This window comes from Microtus oregoni, unplaced genomic scaffold (genome assembly GCF_018167655.1).
Source record: "Microtus oregoni isolate MIOR12 unplaced genomic scaffold, Mior012 000020F_ref0000438, whole genome shotgun sequence".
NCBI classification, from domain to species: Eukaryota; Metazoa; Chordata; class Mammalia; order Rodentia; family Cricetidae; genus Microtus; species Microtus oregoni.
The window spans coordinates 22,497,906-22,518,816 of record NW_024543079.1 but is presented as its reverse complement, the minus strand read 5'-3'; the positions used below and the strand labels follow the sequence as shown (position 1 = coordinate 22,518,816).

At 43.6% G+C, this 20,911-nt stretch overlaps 1 protein-coding gene across 1 annotated transcript in view; it reads left to right on the top strand.

Moving 5' to 3' along the window:
* The first annotated feature begins 1,559 nt into the window (after window positions 1–1,559).
* Window positions 1,560–20,911, top strand: part of Cfap61 (cilia and flagella associated protein 61) — a 275,906-nt gene continuing 256,554 nt past the window's right edge. Inside the window, exons 1-5 of the mRNA XM_041670075.1 lie at window positions 1,560–1,702; window positions 15,151–15,301; window positions 18,628–18,704; window positions 19,479–19,546; window positions 19,772–19,898. Of these exons, the coding sequence (XP_041526009.1) occupies window positions 1,560–1,702; window positions 15,151–15,301; window positions 18,628–18,704; window positions 19,479–19,546; window positions 19,772–19,898 (566 nt within the window). The remainder of the gene's footprint in view (window positions 1,703–15,150; window positions 15,302–18,627; window positions 18,705–19,478; window positions 19,547–19,771; window positions 19,899–20,911) is intronic.

Here is a 20,911-nt window from a genome sequence, read left to right as displayed (position 1 = left end):
ACCCGGCTCGCTTAACCCCCGAAATAACCATAAAGAAATTGTATTAATTTAATTACTGTCTGGCTCATTATATCTAGCCTCTTCTTGATCTAACCCATTTCTGTTAATCTGTATATCACCACGAGGTCGTGGCTTACTGGGAAAGATTCAGCGTCTCTGACCTGGTGACTTTATGGCGGCTCTCTCTATCTGTTGGTTTCTTCCTCCCAGAATACAGTTCTGTCTTTTCCACCCATCTAAGTTCTGCCCTATCAGGCCAAGCAGTTTTCTTTTCTTTTTTTTATTGCTTAACCAATGAAAGCAACACAAATTCTGAAGGACCTCCTACACCACAACTGGAGCATGGCCAGCTTCCCAGGGGTTGCCTTCTTAGGGAAAACCAACCCTTTCCAGCAGCTAATTGTTAATTTCCCCCCTGTCAGGAATGGGGCTGTGGGCCTGACTCTCTGTTCGGGGTTGTGGTCTGGCTTGGGTTGGCACAGTTCTTGCACATGCTGTCACAGATGTTCATGTGTGCAGCTGCCCTTCTGTGTCCAGATGTTTTCTGTGATCACCTGGCTCTTTCTGCCTCCTCTTCGATGATGATCCCTGAGCCGAGGGGAAGAGGGAGGGGGAGGGAATTGAGGCAAAGGTACTGGTACTTAGGCAGGTAGTGGGGGTGGGTGCAATAGCCTTCTTATATTTTAATGTCTCTGTAGCTTTACTCTTTGTAGAGATTGGAGACATGTCTTTTCAGATTGTTGTCTTTCCTTTAGTAACATGAGCTTAAGTTTTTGTCTCATAAAACCTTTCAAGATTGATGTCTCTCAGGGTTCCAGGTTCCATAAGGGCAAACTCTTATTTGGAATGTGGGCACAGCTGCAATTGGACTTTCTCGTTATTGGCGGGACTGACATGGAGACTTATTATTAATTATGAACTCTTGGCCTTAGCTTAGGTTTTTCCTCCAACTAGTTCTTAACTCAAATTAACCCACCTCTACTAATCTATGTTCTGCCTCACGGCTCAGCTACCTCTCCTCTGTACAGTATGTCCGACTTGTTCTCCATCTCGCTGGTGTCTCTCTGTGCCTAGATCTCTCTTCCTTTCTCTTCCTGGAAATCTCACTGATCCTCTCCTGCCTAGCTAGTGGCCATTCATCATTTTACTACACCAATCACAGCCAACATCTCTCCATACAGTGTACAGATATTTGCAACACATGGCTGTCGGTACTTTCTTTATAATAAGACTGTATGCCGTCATGGTGGGTTAAGTCAGTCAACGAGCCCTTCCAATATCTAAAGCAGTTTTAAAATAGGTGTAGAAAGTTCTAGGCAAGTTTGTTCTCAGTTCATCTTCTAGGAGAGCAGCATTTTAGCAGGTTTGCAATAACCATTGTTGAAGCCAGCCACCTGGGAAAATGTGTCCTGTGAGTGTCCCTGAGAACCCCTACATGTGTTTACCCTGACCACATGAAATTAAGTAACTGTCCCATGCTGTGTGTACTGTAATTGAGCTATCCCATCATCTCAAATTAATAAGGGACTTTTCTCTTTCTCTTGGGTACAGAAGAAAAAATGTCAGTCCTCACTTCTCCCAGAGGGAAGGTAGAAGTGGTTCATTGCCGAAGAACAGAATCCCAGGATATCTTTTGTATCAAAAGCCTCATTAGAAAATTTACTCAGAAGCTCTTTGGGAGGATAAATATCATCTATCTTCTGTAAGTACATGGCTAAGTAAGTTCAGGAATGCTCGTCAGTTTTACTACAGGGCTGGGGGAATGTAGCGTAGAGACAGCTTTCATCTAGAAGGCATAAGATCCTGGGCCCAGTTCCCAGCGAGAAAACCACCACCACCACCACCACCATTTGAAACCTTTCTCATGCCCCAGAAATGGTCCGTTGATCTTATGGCATTTCAAGTGGGCAGTTCACTGCATAGTGACAGATGTGGATCAGGACATCTAGGAACAGTTGTCCTCTATGTCCTCTAACTGTGTAAACCGAAGACCTCTCATGGGCATTAGAGTCAAGCAAACTTCAATCGAAACCTCAAGTGCTCCACTCACTAGTACAATTTATTGGGGTGCAATGTTAACATGTCCAGGTTTTGAGACCTAATCTGAGGTTCCCACTGCTGCTTCCATTTGATGGATGAGAATGAGGGGCCTGTTGCAGGTCAGGCTAACATAAGTGACCAAGCCCAGACTTGCTCTTAACCGTCCCTAAGATGTTCCTCTCATCTCGAAAATGTGGACAACTGTTTTTCTTCAAAGATCTTGTTCTGCCTGATATATAATATTTAATATATATATTGTATTACATATATAATAACCTTCTATGGGCACAAGAATAAAATCTTTTTTTTTTTGTTTTTTTTTTTTTTGATACAGGGTTTCTCTGTAGCTTTGGAGCCTGTCCTGGATCTAGCTCTTGTAGACCAGGCTGGCCTCGAACTCACAGAGATCTGCCTGCCTCTGCCTCCTTAGTGCTGGGATTAAAGGCGTGTGCCAGCACTGCCCAGCAAATCTTTCCATCAGTTTCTAATTTTTATTAAAAAAATAACATATCCTATTACTTTTGTATTTCATAAGGCTGCACTACAGCTCTTGAAATGCGTCCAGATATTAATGCGCTTGTGTTGTCCCTTTTAACATAGAGCCAGGGATGGCCTGTGTGATCTATAGACAGTAGCAGAAAGGATACTTTGTGACTTCAAGTCTAAGGCACACAGAATCTTGCAGCTTCTCCTGACCTCTCAGAATTCAGCTGCCATGCCGATCAAAGTTTGCAGCCCGTAGCTACTGGCAAGTCTTCAGAACGGCCCTCAGCCTGCAGCCACTCTCTCCTGCCAGCCATGCATGCCAGTGCTTTCAGTCATTGCATCTCCGCAGCCTCCAGCTGCAGCCACATTTGACTCTTAGCACAAAACTTGCTCGACTGAACTCACAGAATCACAGCCCAGTTGGGAGTCTTCCCTTTACATCAGCAAGTTCTTTGGGTTCTTTTGCTGCAATGTGCAGAAGATAAGTGTTTTTGCGTGACGTGTATAATTCGTTCATTTGGTTAGGATCATCATGGAGAGACTAGGCCTAGAGATTGCAATGTATGATCTGTAGAGGAGAAACTAGAATAGAATTTAAACCCCAGGAGGGTAAGAGAGTTGGTTACATTTTTGTCTCTGGGACAAAATACTGGGCAGAAAAACATAAGAGAAGGGAGATTTGCCTGGGTGCATTGTTCTAGAGGGTACGCATGTCTACCACGGCAGGAGGGGCGTGGAGAGAGAGCTTGCAGCGTGGCTTGTTCACATCGCAGCAGATCAGGAAGCAGACATCTCAGGCCAGAACCAGTGGCAGATAGAACCTCCAGGGCCCACCCCCAGAAGTGTAGTAATATGGGCGGCGGGGCTGCGTCCCCAGCACCCCGGCTGCCCATAAGGCTAGCTTATGCTCCGAAATAACAACACACAAACTGTATTCATTTAAACACTGCTTGGCCCTTTAGCTCTAGCCCTTACAGGCTAATTCTCACATCCCGATCAACCCATCTCTAATAATCTTTGAGCACCGGTCTTACCGGGAAAGATTCAGCATGTCTAACCTGGCGGCTTGCTTCATCCCGTGCGTCTGCCCGGGAGAGTGGAGCATGGCATCTCTCTGAGGCGTCTGCTCCTGAGAGGAGAGCTGTGGAGTCTGAGCTCACTTCCTCTTCCTCCCAGCGTTCTGTTCTGTTTACAACACACAAACTGTATTCATTTAAACACTGCTTGGCCCTTTAGCTCTAGCCCTTACAGGCTAATTCTCACATCCGGATCAACCCATCTCTAATAATCTGTGAGAACCGGTCTTACTGGGAAGATTCTAGCCTAGTCCATCCTGGGTTGGAGCTTCATGGCGTGTGTCTGCCCAGGAGCGGGGCATGGCGTCTCTCTCAGGCGTCTGCTCCTGAGAGGAGAGCTGTGGAGTCTGAGCTCACTTCCTCTTCCTCCCAGCGTTCTGCTCTGTTTACTCCCCGCACCTATCTTCTAACCAATGAGGGCCAAGCAGTTTCTTTTTATTTAACCAATGACCTTCCTCCATCATTTCCCCTTTTTCGGTTTAAACAAACAAACAAACAAACAAACAAACAAAAAGGCTTTAACTTTAACATAGCAAAATTACATATAACAAAACAGTTATCAAGTAAAAGTTACAATGATCTTTATCATAACTAAGGAAAACTATAACTATAACTATCTATTCTTAACTCCATCAAAGACTCCAGAAAGATACAATACTACCTAAGCAAACAAGAAAAAAGCAACTTTTAAAACTTGAGAAATGACAGAGACATCTCGTTGCCTGGACAGTCACCCAAAGTTCCTCTGTACCGTTGGGGCATCCATCTTCAGCCTTCAGGCCCATAGTATCCAGCAGACATTTCCATAAAGCAGGAAAATTCAAAGTCAGTTCAGTCACTATCTGTTGTGTCCTGCAGAATGTCTCGCAGACTCTTTCATGAATCAGGAACCCCGAAAGATCATCTCACCTTAGGCAAGTTCAGTAGTCCTCTCTCTGTGGGTTCTCTGTGTCCAGTTTATACAATAGTTCAGGCAAGAGCAGCTTCTTGCCCAAATGGCTATCAAACTCCATAAGGATCCTCTTCGATGCCCATCTTCCTCTTGAAGTAGATTGGTGCTGCCAGGAGCAGAGTGTCTCATTGTCATGAAAAGTCCTAAGTTATTAAAACATTTAAAGTGCCATATTCTATAATCTTTGAAAAATATGAAGAATGCCTATCTAAAATATATCTACGCACATCTAGAAAATATTAACTAACATGACTACAAACTTGACTATTATTTATGATTATCCACCAACAACCTATATTTCCTAATTATACATTACATTTTAATAATGAACTACACAATCACAATACCTTAATAAAGATCAGAAATACATATACATATAACAAAATTGACCGTAAATCTCTATCAATAAAGCAAAATCTATACTAATGCAAATTATTCATACCTATATCATATCCCCCTTTAAATGTAAAACAACATTTATAAACATTTTTTGGGAATATGGGCGCAGTTATTTCTCTCCAAACTGCTTCCTGCTGAATGGGGGCATCGTTAATTAGGTCTTTCATGGTATAACCTGTGTGCTAGTTTCATCTCAGTTGGCAGTTGAGCGAAGCAATTTTCTGAAGATGTTCACAACAACCCTTCAGGAGGGTGTGGTCCATCATACCATATCGGGATAAATGCAATCCACAAGGTCTGATCCTCTGTGAAAACAAAAGAAGAATCTCTTTTCCAAAGTATCATATCCTTAGATCCAAATTCAAAATATCTATGTTGGATTAGTTTAGCAGCATTTATAAACAAATATCTTTTAGCAGCTGTTGCTCTTTTCTCAGCTTTCAAACAATTCAAACAGAGCATAATAGCATACAGTATCAAAATTCTCTGTCTATTTTCCATCTTTGTACAGCTTTGTTTTAACCTCTATTTCGTTTCTTTTTACTTCTATTTTATATTCTCTGTATATCTTTGACCTGGAATAACTCTGTGGACTAGGCTGTCCTACAACTCTCAGAGATTCGCCTGTCTCTGCCTCCCAGGCATTGGGATTAAAGGTGTACACTACTACACCTTGAACTCACAGAGATCTGTTTGTCTCTGCCTTCTAGGCACTGGGATTAAAGGCGTGTGCTACCACACCTTGAAGTCACAGAGGTCAATCTCCCTCTGCCTTTCAAGTGTTGGGATTAAAGGTGTGTACTACCACACACAACACTCTCTTCCTTTTTTTTTGTTTTTTACTTTAAGAATTTTAACTTTTAGTCTGCATATATTTTTAACACGCTGTAAATCATTTAAAATTTTTCTTTGTCTTTGACGCTCTCTTTACTGTATCTCTCTCTGTTTTTCTGACCACATGAGTCTTTAATTTACCTAGCAATCTCATTAGGACTAAAGCCGTGGCTTTGCCAGCTAGATGTAGCCCATTCCTTAGCTTTCCAGCCTCATGGCTGAGGTACTGGCTGTAGCCATGTTTACTGCCACAACTCTATGGCATTTCAAGGTCCCTGCCAGCAAGTGAGCTACAACAGACAACACCCAAGTCCTCTCTCGGTAGCCGGCCCTCCTGCCTCAAACAGTAAGAGTTTGCCCTGGCAGGATGACCCAGAAAGCCGGCATTTTTAAACGGTGCAGCTTTTTTCCTGCTACGGCTGAAAACCGAAAATCATGCGTTCAGCTTTTCGTCAACACTGTTTAAGTGTTTCGTGAAAGGACCTCTTAATGAGCTGCAGGGTTTTGCAGCTAAAGCTGAGTCAGGAAGCCTCTCTTAGATGAGAGTTCTTGCTTGCCTCTAGCAAGCAGAGTGCCACAAATGCTTTAAAGCCAGAGTTCATGCTGGCAGCACAGCCCCAAGAAGCTGCACTTTAAAATGACACAGCGTTTTTTCTGCTGCTATTGCCGAATCAGGAAATCTCTCTACAGCACGCCACCAACAAACAGCAAAAATCTGTATTAAACTCTCTCCCTTATTTTTAAGCCTTCTCAGGTTTTTTAAGTAGGTTTAGTCCATCACGTCGGGGTGCCATTTGTAGTAATAGGAGCGGCGGGGCTGCCCCGGCACCCTGGCTGCCTGCTCGGCTAGCTTATGCTCCGAAATAACAACACACAAACTGTATTCATTTAAACACTGCTTGGCCCTTTAGCTCTAGCCCTTACAGGCTAATTCTCACATCCGGATCAACCCATCTCTAATAATCTGTGAGAACCGGTCTTACTGGGAAGATTCTAGCCTAGTCCATCCTGGGTTGGAGCTTCATGGCGTGTGTCTGCCCAGGAGCGGGGCATGGCGTTTCTCTCAGGCGTCTGCTCCTGAGAGGAGAGCTGTGGAGTCTGAGCTCACTTCCTCTTCCTCCCAGCGTTCTGCTCTGTTTACTCCTCCCACCTATCTTCTAACCAATGAAGGCCAAGCAGTTTCTTTTTATTCAACCAATGACCTTCCTCCATCACAGAAGCCCACTTCTGCTAGCTAAGCCAAACGTCTCAAGGACCCCAGTCTTCCAGAATACTACTATCAGATGGTCGTGAGTGTTCAGAACAAGACCCCCAGGATAACTTGTTCATTAAGTCCACAGCGACAAGAAAAGAAAGCGAGGAAAATCTCACCTATGTCAATACTCCATAGTAAATGTATGTGGACTGAACTCTTCTGTACAAAGATTAAGATGGGCATGTTGGCTAAAAAACGAAACAAAAATATAAAATCACATAAAGATTTAAAGTATTGGGAAAAGAGATTTGTACTTGTTGCCTGTGCACTAAGTCTTGTACTAGTTGCCTGTACACTAACTATGTCTTGTACTAGTTGCCTGTACACTAACTAAGTCTTGTACTAGTTGCCTGTACACTAAGTCTTGCACTAGTTGCCTGTACACTAAGTCTTGTACTAGTTGCCTGTACACTAACTAAGTCTTGTACTAGTTGCCTGTACACTAACTAAGTCTTGTACTAGTTGCCTGTACACTAACTAAGTCTTGTACTAGTTGCCTGTACACTAACTAAGTCTTGTACTAGTTGCCTGTACACTAAGTCTTGTACTAGTTGCCTGTATACTAAGTCTTGTACTAGTTGCCTGTACACTAACTAAGTCTTGTACTAGTTGCCTGTACACTAACTAAGTCTTGTACTAGTTGCCTGTACACTAAGTCTTGTACTAGTTGCCTGTACACTAAGTCTTGTACTAGTTGCCTGAGGACTTGACATTCAGCAGTCACTTAGTCCGGAAGGCAAGCTGGGTCTTGAAGCAATTTTGAAGGTAATTTTTCTTTCCTCAGTTGGTAGCTAGGAAAGTCCAGCTGTGCTGTGTGGAAAAGGTGTAGTGAAAATGTAATTCTGTAAGTCAGGCAAGGGGACCCAGTGCCTGTGATCCCAGGATTTGAGAGGCTGAGACAAGAGTACCCTGGAGTTCAAGGCCAGAAACAACTATTGTGCTAATGTGGTCCTTATTTCAGAGGTGCGGTGACCAGCTGTAGAAGCCAGTGTTGAAGGGTAAATTTACTTTTTCATTCCCTGGAGCATCAAGAACATCCACTCCCAAACCTACCTCTCTTTCATTTTTCGAGGCCAACTCCTGGCCCTTTGCCAGGCTGTCCTAAAGGCTTAATGACTGATTTTTTTTTTGAGACATTTCTAAAAATAGTGATTTCTTTTCATTTTCTTTCTTTCTTTCTTTCTTTCTTTCTTTCTTTCTTTTTTATTAGATTGCTCATTCACAGGTCTACAGAAATGAGCAAACCTTATCTCATTTATAAAATGGTCAGGATAAAAATGAGCTGACCAGGCAAGAGAAATAAGCGCAAGAAGTAAAGCTACCATGTTGAGAGCAGACACCACACAGTGGCCAGAATGGACAGAGCCCCGCTCCCCGTTTGCCTGTGAAGAATTCAAGGGAACACTGAGGTCTCTCGCTCACTCATTTAAACAAAGCCCAAAGATGCTACCTCACCAAGATTCCCACCAAGTGCATTTGAGAAAAGTTTTGTTTGTATTTGGGAAGTTCCTTAAACCGGTGGAACAAATGAGACATTTGTTACTCCAAAGAAAGACGTTCTGGTTTTCATTGCTGGGCAATATCTTTGAGCTTTAATGTGATTTGTGTGAAGTACATACAGTATATGCATCTGTCACGTATACACACAGACATGCTATGTACATGTGTCTAAGGTCCCTATAGCTTGTGTTTGAACTATTACAAAGAAAGCTTAAAATCCATCTTTTAAAAGCCTTTTCTTTCTACCCATATCCTCCCCCATTCCAGAATGGATTTTATCTGCCCTCCTTACCCCCTTTTTGATCCCAGAATGTTTTTTATCTGCCCCTAGAAGGGCACAATGACCAAGGGGCAATAACAAATGGAAATTATGTACACAAAAGAATAATGCTACATAAGTCACTTTTTATTGTGGCAGCTATTTGGAAATTGTAGCGCATTTTCCCCATTGAAACAAAGTTGTTCCTGGCTGGCTTCCCAGGCCAACCCATAAAAGCTTACTTAATCCATAATGTCTGTGCAGTACGGTACCATGTTAATTGTACTATAGAACCCAACCGCCACCCTAAGGTTCCCATGGATAAATGCATTTCAAGTTAAAATTGAGATTCCAGGAACACAGTGTCCCTTGCTTCCCTGGGGCAATGGCAGCTCTCTGTCCCCAGTCCTTGCCCACCTCTTCCTTCCCACCACTGCTGTCCAAGTCATTTCTGATGTTTGTGGAGTCTTGTGTGGTGGGTGTGTTTTTCTGTGTGAATGAGAGGGATGGTTCTCAGCCATAGCTTATGGTCTAGGGCTGAAAAGTACAGAAGACCAGGAAAGAGAGAGAGAGAGAGAGAGAGAGAGAGAGAGAGACTGAGGGAGAGAGAGAGACTGAGGGAAAGAGAGGGAGAGAGAAAGAAAAGGAGAGAGAGAAGAGAGAGAAAAGAGAGAGAGAGAGTGTGTGTGTATTTGATGAATTGAGAAGTTATGGGCCTGCACTTATATTTTAAAACCACACAAAGTACTTATTCCAGTGGAAAATTACTCCCGACTTGGAGGAATCTGAGCTGGGGTGCTGAGGCACACTTGCTATCCCAGCACTGAGAAGCTAAGGCAAGAGGATAGTGAGCTTGAGGTCACCAAATAATGAGAAGTTACTTCGGAGAAAGGGAGTAGAGTGTTGGGAAGGAAGATGTTGAAAGTCAGGGTTATCTGTGGGATGCAGTAACTCTTGACCTCTGGTTTGAAAGTGTCTTTAAGATAATACTTTATTTAGCTAAGCAAGTGAAAATTACCTTTCAATTTATATGTGAATATTCTTCACGTGTTTAACTGTAGCATGATTAATAAAAATCCAGAGACTGATGTTGGGGTTCAACCCTCATTCTGAGAAGTCCTGGAGGCAGGATCGCCATTTCGGACTGAGGTAGAAGTAACGGCCAGTGACTAGCTGTTTTGCTTTTCTGACCTTCAGGTTGGACCCCAATATCTCTCACTGGGTTTTTATTAATTGTGCTACAATTAACTGTATACCGGCTTTGATCAGACCTTTTGCTGTCTTGGCGTACCACAAGACAGGCTGGCAGGTAGGTTGGATGGTTGAGATAGTTCTTTGGAGACAACCAGCTCCAGTAAGAGCTGGAAGGCTGCTGCTTCTCGTCCTGTAATTAAGGCGCCAGGAATCCTTAGCTTACACAAGACCCTGCTGGGTCTCTGTTTCTGCAGCTATTTCAGGTGATGCTGCATGTGATGCTGATTTTGTTGTTAAGTTGGCACATCTGGAAAGAAGGACCCTCAATTGAGGAACTGCCTTCATCACCTTGGCCTGGGGACATGTCTGTGGGCATTTTCTTGATTTCTAATTGATAGAGAAGAGCACACTGTTGTAATTTGAAAAAACGGCGCATGAGAGAAAGACACTATGTGACAGGGCTCGCATGGAGGGTTTTTTTTATTGGGGGAAAGGGACTGGGAAAAGGGGGGAGGGGAGGGGAAAGACAGGCTTCTGGAACAGGAGTGGCAGAAAAGAGAAGAGAGGGGGGGATGGGAGGTGGGCAAGGCCCACCTTTTGAAAAAGAACATAGGGAATGTGCACAGGAGGTGCTCTTAGTGACAACAGCGAGGACATATCCTGTCAGAACTCCAGGGACAGGCCAGCACAGATGCTGAATACTAACACACAGAACACTGAGTGCTGTGGTTGCTACACAGGTGGGGCCTGGAATGAGAAAGGTAGTTTGGTGCTGGAGAGATTAGCAATTAAAAGCACTTGTTGCTCTTCCAGAGGACCTAGTTCGGTTCCTAGCACCATCTCCTGGGGATCCAACATCTCTGACTTCCACACAAATACACATTATTAAGAAAAAAACAACAACAACAACATAGGGGGCTGGAGAGATGGCTCAGGAATTAAGAGTACTGACTGCTCTTCCAGAGGTCCTGAGCTCAATTCTGAGCAACCACATGGTGGCTCACTACAATATGTAATGAGATCTGGTGCCCTCTTCTGGACTTCAGGGATACATGCAGGCAGACCACTATATGTAATAAATAAATTTTAAAAGAATAAAAATAAACTTTAAACAAAAGGAAGGTTTGTTGTAGAGGCTGCTTGTTTGTTTCCTGGCCACTCAGACACCCAAAATAACCACACAGAAACTGTATTAATTAAATCACTGCTTGGCCCATTAGCTTTAGCTTCTTATTAGCTAACTCTTACATTTTAATTTAACCCATTTCTATTAATCTGTATATTACCATGAGGCTGTAGCTTACCAGGTAAAGTTCCAGTATCTGTCTCCAGCAGGCCTACATGGCTTCTCCCTGACCCCGCCTCCTTTCTCCCAGCATTCAGTTTAGTTTTCCCCGCCTAGCCCTACTCTGTATTATCAGGCCAAGCCAGTTTCTTTATTCATTAACTAATCGTATTCACAGCTTACAGAGGGGAATGCCACATCACCTCCCCTTTTCTGTTTAAATAAAAAAGGAAGGTTTTAACTTTAACATAGTAAAATTACATATAACAAAACAGGTATGAGCAAGATTATGGTTACAATATTTATATCTACTTTATCTTTTATAATAATTAAGGAAAACTATTAACTATCTATTCCTCAACTTCATCAAAGAATCCAGAAGGATATAATATTAACTAAGTAAACAGGAAGTGCATTATAACCAACTTCCAAAACTTTAGAATTGACAGAGACATCTCGCTGCCTGGACAGTCACCCTAAATTTTTCTGTATCATTGGAGCATCCCATCTTCAGCCCACAGGCTCATAGTATCCACCAGACTTTTTCATGAAGCAGGAAATTTCAAAAACAGGTCTAATTTTATTGGCCATTTGTCAGTCACTTTCTTCTGTGTCCTGCAGAATGTCTAGCAGACTCTTATAAAGCAGGAACCCCAAAGGATCATCTCACCTTCTTTAGGCAACTTCAGAAGTCCTTTTTCTGTGAGTTCTGCATGTCTTGTTCATATAGCTTAACATCAAGCAGTCCAGGCAAGAGCAGTTTCTTGCCCAAATGACTAATAAAGGCCATAAATAGCCTCTTCACTGCCCATCTTCCTCTGAAAGTAGATTGGTGCTGCCAGGAGCAGATGTGTCTCATGTCATGAAAAGTCCAAAGTTCTTAAAACATTTTAAATGCCATATTCTGTAGTCTTTGAAAGGTTTGAAGAATGCCTATCTAACTGAAATATATCACTATAAATCTAGAAAACCTAACTAACATGACTACAAGCTAGACTATTATAGATGATTATCTATTAACCTATATTTCTTAATTATACATTACATTTTAAATGAGCTGCACAAACACAATACCTTAATCAAGAGCAGAAATGCACATATACAGTATAACAAAATTGACCTTAAATTTGTATCAATAGACCAATATCCATACCAATGCAAAGTATCCATCTCTATAGCATACCCCCTTTAAATGTAAACAAACACTCACAAACAATATTTGGGAATTTGGGCATAGTTCTCTCCAAACTGCTTCTTGGTTTTTGTTGGGCAAAGTAATTTGGGGTGTTCATGGAGACCTTTTGGGGGGTCTTGTTGCATCAAACCATATTAGTTTGGAAGGATTCCACAGGGCCTCATCCTCTGTGGAAACAAAGGAAGACCCTCTTTTCCAAAGCAACATATCCTTCGACCCATATTTTAAAATCAAGATACCTTTAAAGTATATATGTTGGCTTATTCTAGCAGTCCCAGAATCAAATGTCTCTCTGCAGTGAAAAAATTAAAAAAAAAACACAATAGTATACATAATCCAGACTCTCTGTGTATATTCCATCTTTACATTGCTTTTTTCTTTATTCCTTTAATCTATGATTGTCTGTCTCTTTAAAGACTTTGTTTTATTTATTTTTTAAACAATTTACTTCTTTTCCAACTCTCTATACTCTTTTTCTTCTCTCTCCTAAGCCTACATACATTTATCCAACACTGTGACCCATTTAGAGGTCTTTTCCATCTGAATTTGTCTTTATTGTATATATGTAATCCTTTTCTGACCAGGACTGCTTCTTAAAATGCTAAGTGCTTCTTAAAAACCTAAGCAGTAGCATTGCTAGGACAAATATCACCCTGCCTGCTTGGTCTGCTCAGTCCAGCATGGCTGCAGTCCATTCACTGCCTCTGAGACTGCTGGGTGGGAGCCACGCTCATCACCTCAACTTTGATAACCAAGCAGTCCAAGCTGCCACCAAGTAACTTGCAGCAAGCTGCCTACAAACCCCATTTTTTAAAACCGGACTTGCTGAACATAGCGGACAATGAGGACTACTGAGAACTCAAGAACAATGGCAATGGGTTTTTGATCCTACTGCACGTACTGGCTTTGGGGGAGCCTAGGCAGTTTGGATGCTCACCTTACTAAACCTGGATGGAGGTGGGCGGTCCTTGGACTTCCCACAGGTCAGGGAACCCTGATTGCTCTTCGAGCAGATGAGGGAGAGGGACTTGATCGGGGGAGAGGGAGGGAAATGGGAGGCGGTGGCGGGGAGGAGGCAGAAATCCTTACTAAATAAATAAAAAAAAAACCATTTAAATGCTTGGCCTTCTGAAAAGGCCAGAGTTTGCGCTGGCAGCATGGCCCAGAAAAGCCGCTGTTCCAAAACCACACAGCTGTTTTTCTGCTACTGCTGAATCAGGAAGACCTCTCTTAAAGGAGCTGCAGCACGCTGTCAACAAGCAAATCCCATATGGGAAAAAATGTGGCTAAACTTTGTTTTTTAGTGTCTAGAATTCCTTTCTAAGTCCACTCAGGTTTTATGTGGATTTAGCTAGCACATATTGGAGTGCCAATTTGTTGTAGGGGGCCACTAGTTTGTTCCTGGCTTCTCAGCCCCGAAATAATCACACAGAAACCATATTATTTGCAATACTGTTTGGCTAATAGCTTAAGTGTATTTCTGGCTAACTCATATCTTAAATTAACCCATCTATATTAATCTGTGCATCACCACGAGGCTGTGGCTTACCGGGTAAAGCTCCGGTATTTGTCTCCAGTGGGGCTACATGGCTTCTCCCTGATCCTACCTTCTTTCTCCCAGCATTCAATTTAGTTTTCCCCACCCAGCTCTACTTTGCCCTATCAGGCCAAGCCAGTTTCTTTATTCATTAACCAGTCATAGTCACAGCATGCAGAAGGTAGCTGAGGCTAGAGATATGGCTTAGTGATAGAGTACTTGCCTGCCATTGGTGAGGCCCCAGGTTTAAAAGCTCATTCCCTAGCAAGAGAGAGCTGGGGTGGAGAGGTAGAGGGGAAGGGGAGGGGAAAGAGAGGAGCGAAAACTCAGGGTGCACCGGAGCATAGGAAAGTACTAGATGTGAACCTGGGAGCATGCTTGTAAGCGTCATTCCTCTGTGGTTTCTCCTCCAAGTTCCTGCCTTGAGTTCCTGCCTTGAGTTCCTGACCTGACTTCCCTTAGTGATCGCCTATGACCTGGAAGTGGAAGATGAGCTAAGTTGCTTTTGGTCCTGGTGTTTATCACAGCAATAGAAAGTGAGCTGGTGACTAAAGATACTCAGGTTCTGTGTAACTCAGCCTTGGGACCTGGGCTTGGGGTTTGGAAGAACCCTGCATAAGAGTGCCAATAAAACTGACTCTAAATGCAGCTTTGCCACTTGTGCACAGGTGATCAGCCCATCTCAGTTTTCCCAGGACCTTCCTGGCTTTTAGCATGAAGTCTCATGTCTCGAGTGACACCTTAGTCCCCAGCAGAGGACAGTTGACCACTGTAACTGTCTATAACTGTGCTGGGTGTACATCAACACAGTGGTATTGCTACCTTGGAGAAGGTGGAGGCAGTATGCGATAGAACGGTGTTCTGCTCAGTGTGCCAAAGAAGGCTATTGGATATTTACTGTGATAAATGTGGCACTTTTAGTGAAAACATAATTTTAAATAACAACTTGATTGATGTCTTCATACACCCTGAACAAACACACCCACACTTTGAGCAACATCATTCTCACAACTCTGGCTGTAACCAGACCTCACGCAGCAGCTCCAGAGCTCCAGGGGCCCCAGAAAGAAGAGGATGGCCTGCCTTCACCCCACTTTGGTTGTCTCTACTAATGTGTGTATTTTCATTCTTTTCACAGAGAAAAAGCAAACCTTGCTGTTACCCTCTGTAATGATAAGGAGGAGATCATGGCCCATGGCATCTTCTTGGACTACCCCAACTGGAATGTTGCCCAGCAGGACAATTGGGTGTCCGTGTTCGAGGAGCTTGACAATGAAATCCCGTGCACAGTAAGAAAAACACACAGCATGTTTATTGGAACAACCCGACTAGGAGGGAGGGCCTGGTGTCAGACCAGCGTCATCTCAGTTTCTGGGTTGAGTAATCCAACCCTCATGCATATCATAGCAACATCATAACATGTTAAAAACAAAACGATAAGATGCTAGAGCCAAGGGGGGTCCAGAGTACATAGGATGGGTACCTGATGGCCCTGTCAGCCAGCTGCCCCCAGGTCCTACCTTGTGCTTTTAAATTAACAAGATCTGAAAATAAAGAATTGGTGTGCCTACTATGTATATCTAGATACCCTACGGATGTCTGTGTGTCCTTTGTGAGGTCTGTGATATCCTAGGAAGGCCTCTGTCACCTAGCAGTTGCCCTAGGAATGACAACAGAGCTTAAGACTTAGACTGCGTAACGTTTAAAATGCCATCGTGGAGGGTGGCGCCTTTGATGTCAGGTAGCCATTATGGATTTGACATTAGCTAGTCTGCATTGAAATGTGCTGCAAATATAAAACATATACTAGATTTGAAGTGCTTAGTAGGGAAAACTGTGTAAAGTATGCCATGTTTTTTTTTATATATTAATAATCCAGGTAATAGTTGAAAGGCTGAAGCAGTAGGATTGCCTTGAGTTCAAGTTAGTTGGTGTTATGTAGTGAGTAATTGTCCAGCCAGATCATTGTCACAAGACCTTGTCTCAAAGGAAATAAATAATCCACTATAACAATTTTTATATTATGTGTTAATTATAAAATGAACATATTAGGTTAAATAAAACATTTTAAATCTACATATTCGTCCTTACTCTTGTGTGTATGTGTGCTTACGACTATGCTGTGTATGTATATGCACATTCATATGTGTGACTGTGGGAGCACACATGCCATACATACATGACTGTGGAGGTCAGGGCAATCTCAGGTGTCAGTCCTTACCTCCCACCTTAATTTGTGCCAGGGTCTCGTTTTGTTGTTTATCTGCGGCATCTGCCACGCCACTTGTGCCTCAAGCTCCCAGGAATTTGCCTTCCTCTACCTCTCACGTTCCTGTAGGAGGGCCAGGATTATAGGCAGGCGTGCTAAATGTCTGGCTTTTCTATGTGTGTTTTGGGGATTTGAACTCAGATCCTCACACTTACACAGTGAGCACCTTTGCTCACTGAGCCATCTCCCCAGAGCCAGTTCTATTCTTTCTAAATGTACTTGCCAGAAAATGTGAAATTGCATTTTGATTTGCATTTGTAAGTCACATTATTTTTCTGCTGAGCTACACCGATTAAGCCTTAATTAGTCCTCAGTGTATTTTCTATCTCATTAGCATTTGGAACTGAAGGAATGGTTTTTGTCTTAAAGATGTTTAGGGAGTAAATCCTAAATTATCTAGATAAATCAAGCACGTAGTAAGCCATGTGCTCCAAGGCAGATGTTGAGGAAGGTTAATGGATTAAACCATTAATCTAGAGAAAGGGCCTAGAACCCCTTAGTCTGTTTGTAGTAATAAGAGCGGCGGGGCTGTGTCCCCAGCACCCCGGCTGCCTGCTCGGCTAGCTTATGCCCCGAAATAATTACACGGACACTGTATTCTTTTAAACACTGCTTCGCCCTTTAGCTCTAGCACTTACAGGCTAATTCTCACATCCTGATCAACCCATCTCTAATAATTTGTGAGAACTGGTCTTACCGGGAAGATTTTAGCCTAGTCCATCCTGGGTCGGAGCTTCATGGCGTGTGTCTGCCCAGGAGCGGGGCATGGCGTCTCTCTCAGGCGTCTGCTCCCGAGAGGAGAGCTGTGGAGTCTGAGCTCACTTCCTCTTCCTCCCAGCGTTCTGTTCTGTTTACTCCTCCCACCTATCTTCTAACCAATAAAATGGGCCAAGGCAGTTCCTTTATTAGCCAATGACCTTCCTCCCTCATCTGTTGTTATCTGGACTTGGGAGTTTGTGCTGTATGCTTTTTGAGAATTTCCAAGGTCACAGGTCAAACTCGTGATTTCTTTCTTGCCAATTCCTGCTGAGTGCTTCAGAGTCAGAGGTTAGCCAACGGAAGTGGAGACAGCACATGGCTATGTAGTTGGTAACCCGAAGTTTCCTGGAGAACTAAGGTCAGCTTTCTCCATTTACAGGTTCCACACTGTAAATTCAGCTGACTAACAATGGGAAGTGTTTTTAAATATGTACACGTATGCCGGGCCATGGTGGCTCACGCCTTTAATTCCAGCACTCGGGAGGCAGAGGCAGGAGGATCTTTGTGAGTTCAAGACCAGCCTGGTCTACAGAGCTAGTTCCAGGACAGGCTCCAAAGCCACAGAGAAACCCTGTCTCGAAAAAACCAAAAAAAAAAAAATGTACATGTATTGCATACATGCAGGGCTTTTCCTTGTTATTATTCCCAGACAATATAGTAAGCAGCCCCTCAAGTCACGCTTATACTCTGTTAAGGCATAATAACGTACATCAGAGACATGTGCCGATCGTATACAGATCCTACACCATTTGATACAGGGACCAGAGTTGAGCGCTCATCAATTTTGGTATCTGCAGAGGTCCTGGAACCAACACCCCAAATACTGAGGGAGGAGCAGCTTTACTAAGAAATCAGGAAGCAGGAGGTTCCCACTTCCCCAGTGGAAATGCATGTACAATAATCACCTTTCAGTGTATTTCCATTATTTCTAGAACCTTCATGAATACAGGAACCAAGAGATGACCATAAAGGAGCACTAGTATTATTTAGGCCAGCTAATCACCCAAGAGTCAGAGGACAACGCCCCTTTAAAACTCGGATTCCGAAAGCCATGTGAGACTCTTGCTTCTCTGCATTTTTTGCTCCCAGGTTTTCTGGATCGCAGGAATAATAAGTTGATTGGGACTCCGGGAATGTTGAACAAAAAAAGCTTTTGGATTCCTAATGCAGCATCTGCCTTCCATCCTTCAATTTCATAAGAGAATCTCTCCCTCGTGTCCCATGAATAGAGCAGCAGCTGCTGGCTCAGGAGCCCCAGGGAAAGGGTGATTGTCTTTCACTTGGCATAGACACCCCCAAAGGCAAGACTATGGAGTCCGTAATCGATTTCACTCCCCTGCAGGCTCTTCCCTACCCATAATTCCTCCATGAGGACAGGAGCAGGGGCTGGGCACTCTAGACTCACAATCTCCACTTCCTTAGCTAATTCCAAGCTAGTGAGACAGAGGGCTTAAATTGCTACGTGGGTGTCTTGTCACTTTGGCATAAGCTGTGACCCACAAATCCTGGCCAGCTCTGCCCTTGGGACTGCTCTGAGCCCTGCTCTGTCTGGTCCAGTGTTTTATCCACATGTTCTTTCTCCTGCAGCCTCTGAATACACTGTTTATGCACTTCTTCGTGGCTGTGGACGAGTATTCCACTGGCTGCCTCAAAGAGATCATTCGGTGAGTGGGTGACTCAGCACAGACGGTGGTCATGAAAGATGCCTTATGGAGTATTTTTCAAATGAAACAAAGTTCTTTGGAGCCTTTAATTTGCATATAGTTTGTTGTTACATTAATCCTCTATTAAAATATTTAATAGCAGCAGTATTTCCAAAAGGAAATAATCTAATTCTTAAAATCCATTCTCTCTCGAGCCCCTGTTTTTAACTGAGGCCAACAAGTAGTGCACTAATTTAAAGAAATGGATCGAGGTGGTCAGGAACGAGGGAAGACTTGCAGACGTATGTGTTTTCAGTGTAAGATTTCCTCAGTCTTTTCTTTAGAAGTTTACATCGACATGACCGCCCACAGAAACATCCTGAATAGCAGGGTGTGTGGAAAGATGATGAGCAGGGCCATTGAGCTGTGGCGATGCGTCTCTGACAGCCTGTACAGACCGCGGGGTGGGGGTGGGTGGCTCAGCTTTCAAGTCACTTTGTAATGTCACACCAGACCATCCAGATGCCAGGTCAGAGGTTAATGTCAGCAGAAATCTGGTGTGCTGCTTGGGCGTCATGCCCTTTATTCGCTCGACCTCCACCAGACAGACAGGAGGGGAGCTCTTTGGAATCGAAGGAAAAGTAGAGAGGAAGGAAATCGCCCAGGAGATGCTCTGGCCCTGACTAGCAGGGAGCAACTGAGTCCGTGTGACTTTCCAGACACCTCATTTTCTCAGGGGCAGGCAATGTGGTTGCTTTGTTACTAACACCGTCCCGTCTCATCTTTCTTCCCCAGGACTGTGTTCAAGGCAGTGCCAGAACTATACTTCATATTCCTTATAGTGCCAACATACGTGAGCCTAGGTAAGGTCCTCAACAGCCCAGTGTCCCCAGAAACTGGCAAGGAACTGAAGCTGAAAGTAGCACTTTTGGGAATGGGGAAAGAAGATTGGTCACTGGACTTTAAGCATATCACGTTGGTACTTGATTACAGCCAGTAAATTTCCAAGTGGAATGGGGACCCCATTTTTTTTCTGAGATCTTGAAGTTATCCATTGATTAAAGGATACATTTCTTTCTGTGATTTAGGTTCAACCCTGATAACTGTGTTTGACCTAGTGGGGAACATTCCATGTTTGACCTATGATGAAGATTTTGCAGTGCACATATGTCACAGGCATGACCACTACCCTCAGCTGCATATTCGCAAAGCCAGGTACAGTTGGCATAGTGCCTGTGTGATGTAAACTTCATGGGATGGTCATCTTTATAAGGAACTTCCCCCCTTTAGATATTCAAGGCAGGGTTTCTCTGTGTAGCCTTTGCTGTCCTGCAACTCTCTCTGTAGACCAGTCTAGCTTTGAACTCACAGAGATCTGCCTGCCTCTGCCTCCCAACGTTCTGGGATTAAAGGCATGTGGCCACCACCACCGAGTTATAAGAGACTTTTTAATCAGTCAGTTAGATTAAATTTTTGTGATACTCATAACATTCGTTTGGCGATTCCTAGCATCTCCCTAGATGGCGTAATCATCAAGACTATCCGGTATTTCTCATTTGGTTCTGTGTAGCTGGGGACTTACGCATTTACTAGTAGGGGCTTCTAAAATAGCCCTTAATCCTGCAGCAAGTAAGAAAACTCTCAAATAAAACAAACTTGAAAATGAATCTGCCTATTTAGTGTTCCTCGTAAAACCCACCTGTGTTCTAACACTTAGGAATAGGGTGTTGTTCATTCTGAGAGGAGTTTTCCAATTAAAGTCTTCAGTGTCTTCATGACATCGTCCAAGCATAGCTGTTTAAGGGTATAAATGTGGCGAAGTCTGTTTTCCAAGGTAGTCTATTCCATCTTTTGCTGTGGTTCCCCCCTATAGTGTGACTTCCCCAGTCCTCTTGTTGGCTGTCGGGCTGTGTGTGTCCTCTGTGTGACACCAGGCAGTTGTGCACACTCTCACCAGCACAGCTTTGAGGAGGGGTGAACTAAGTCTTGGAAGCTTCTACCCGGCTTTCCTGGGATGTTTGCTCTGAAGGCAGTGAGCCGCACGCTGAGGTCCTCCACCCTGAGATGGCTGTGACAGAGAGGAGAGGCCTCATGTTGGCGTGGGTGTCAGCTCCAGCCCAACTAAATGTGATAGTTAGCACCACACACAATGTGTGTGTGAGCCATTGTGGACAGTCAGTGGTGAGAAAGCGGGCACAGAGGCGGTCCCTTCAGGTGTAGGCAGGCAG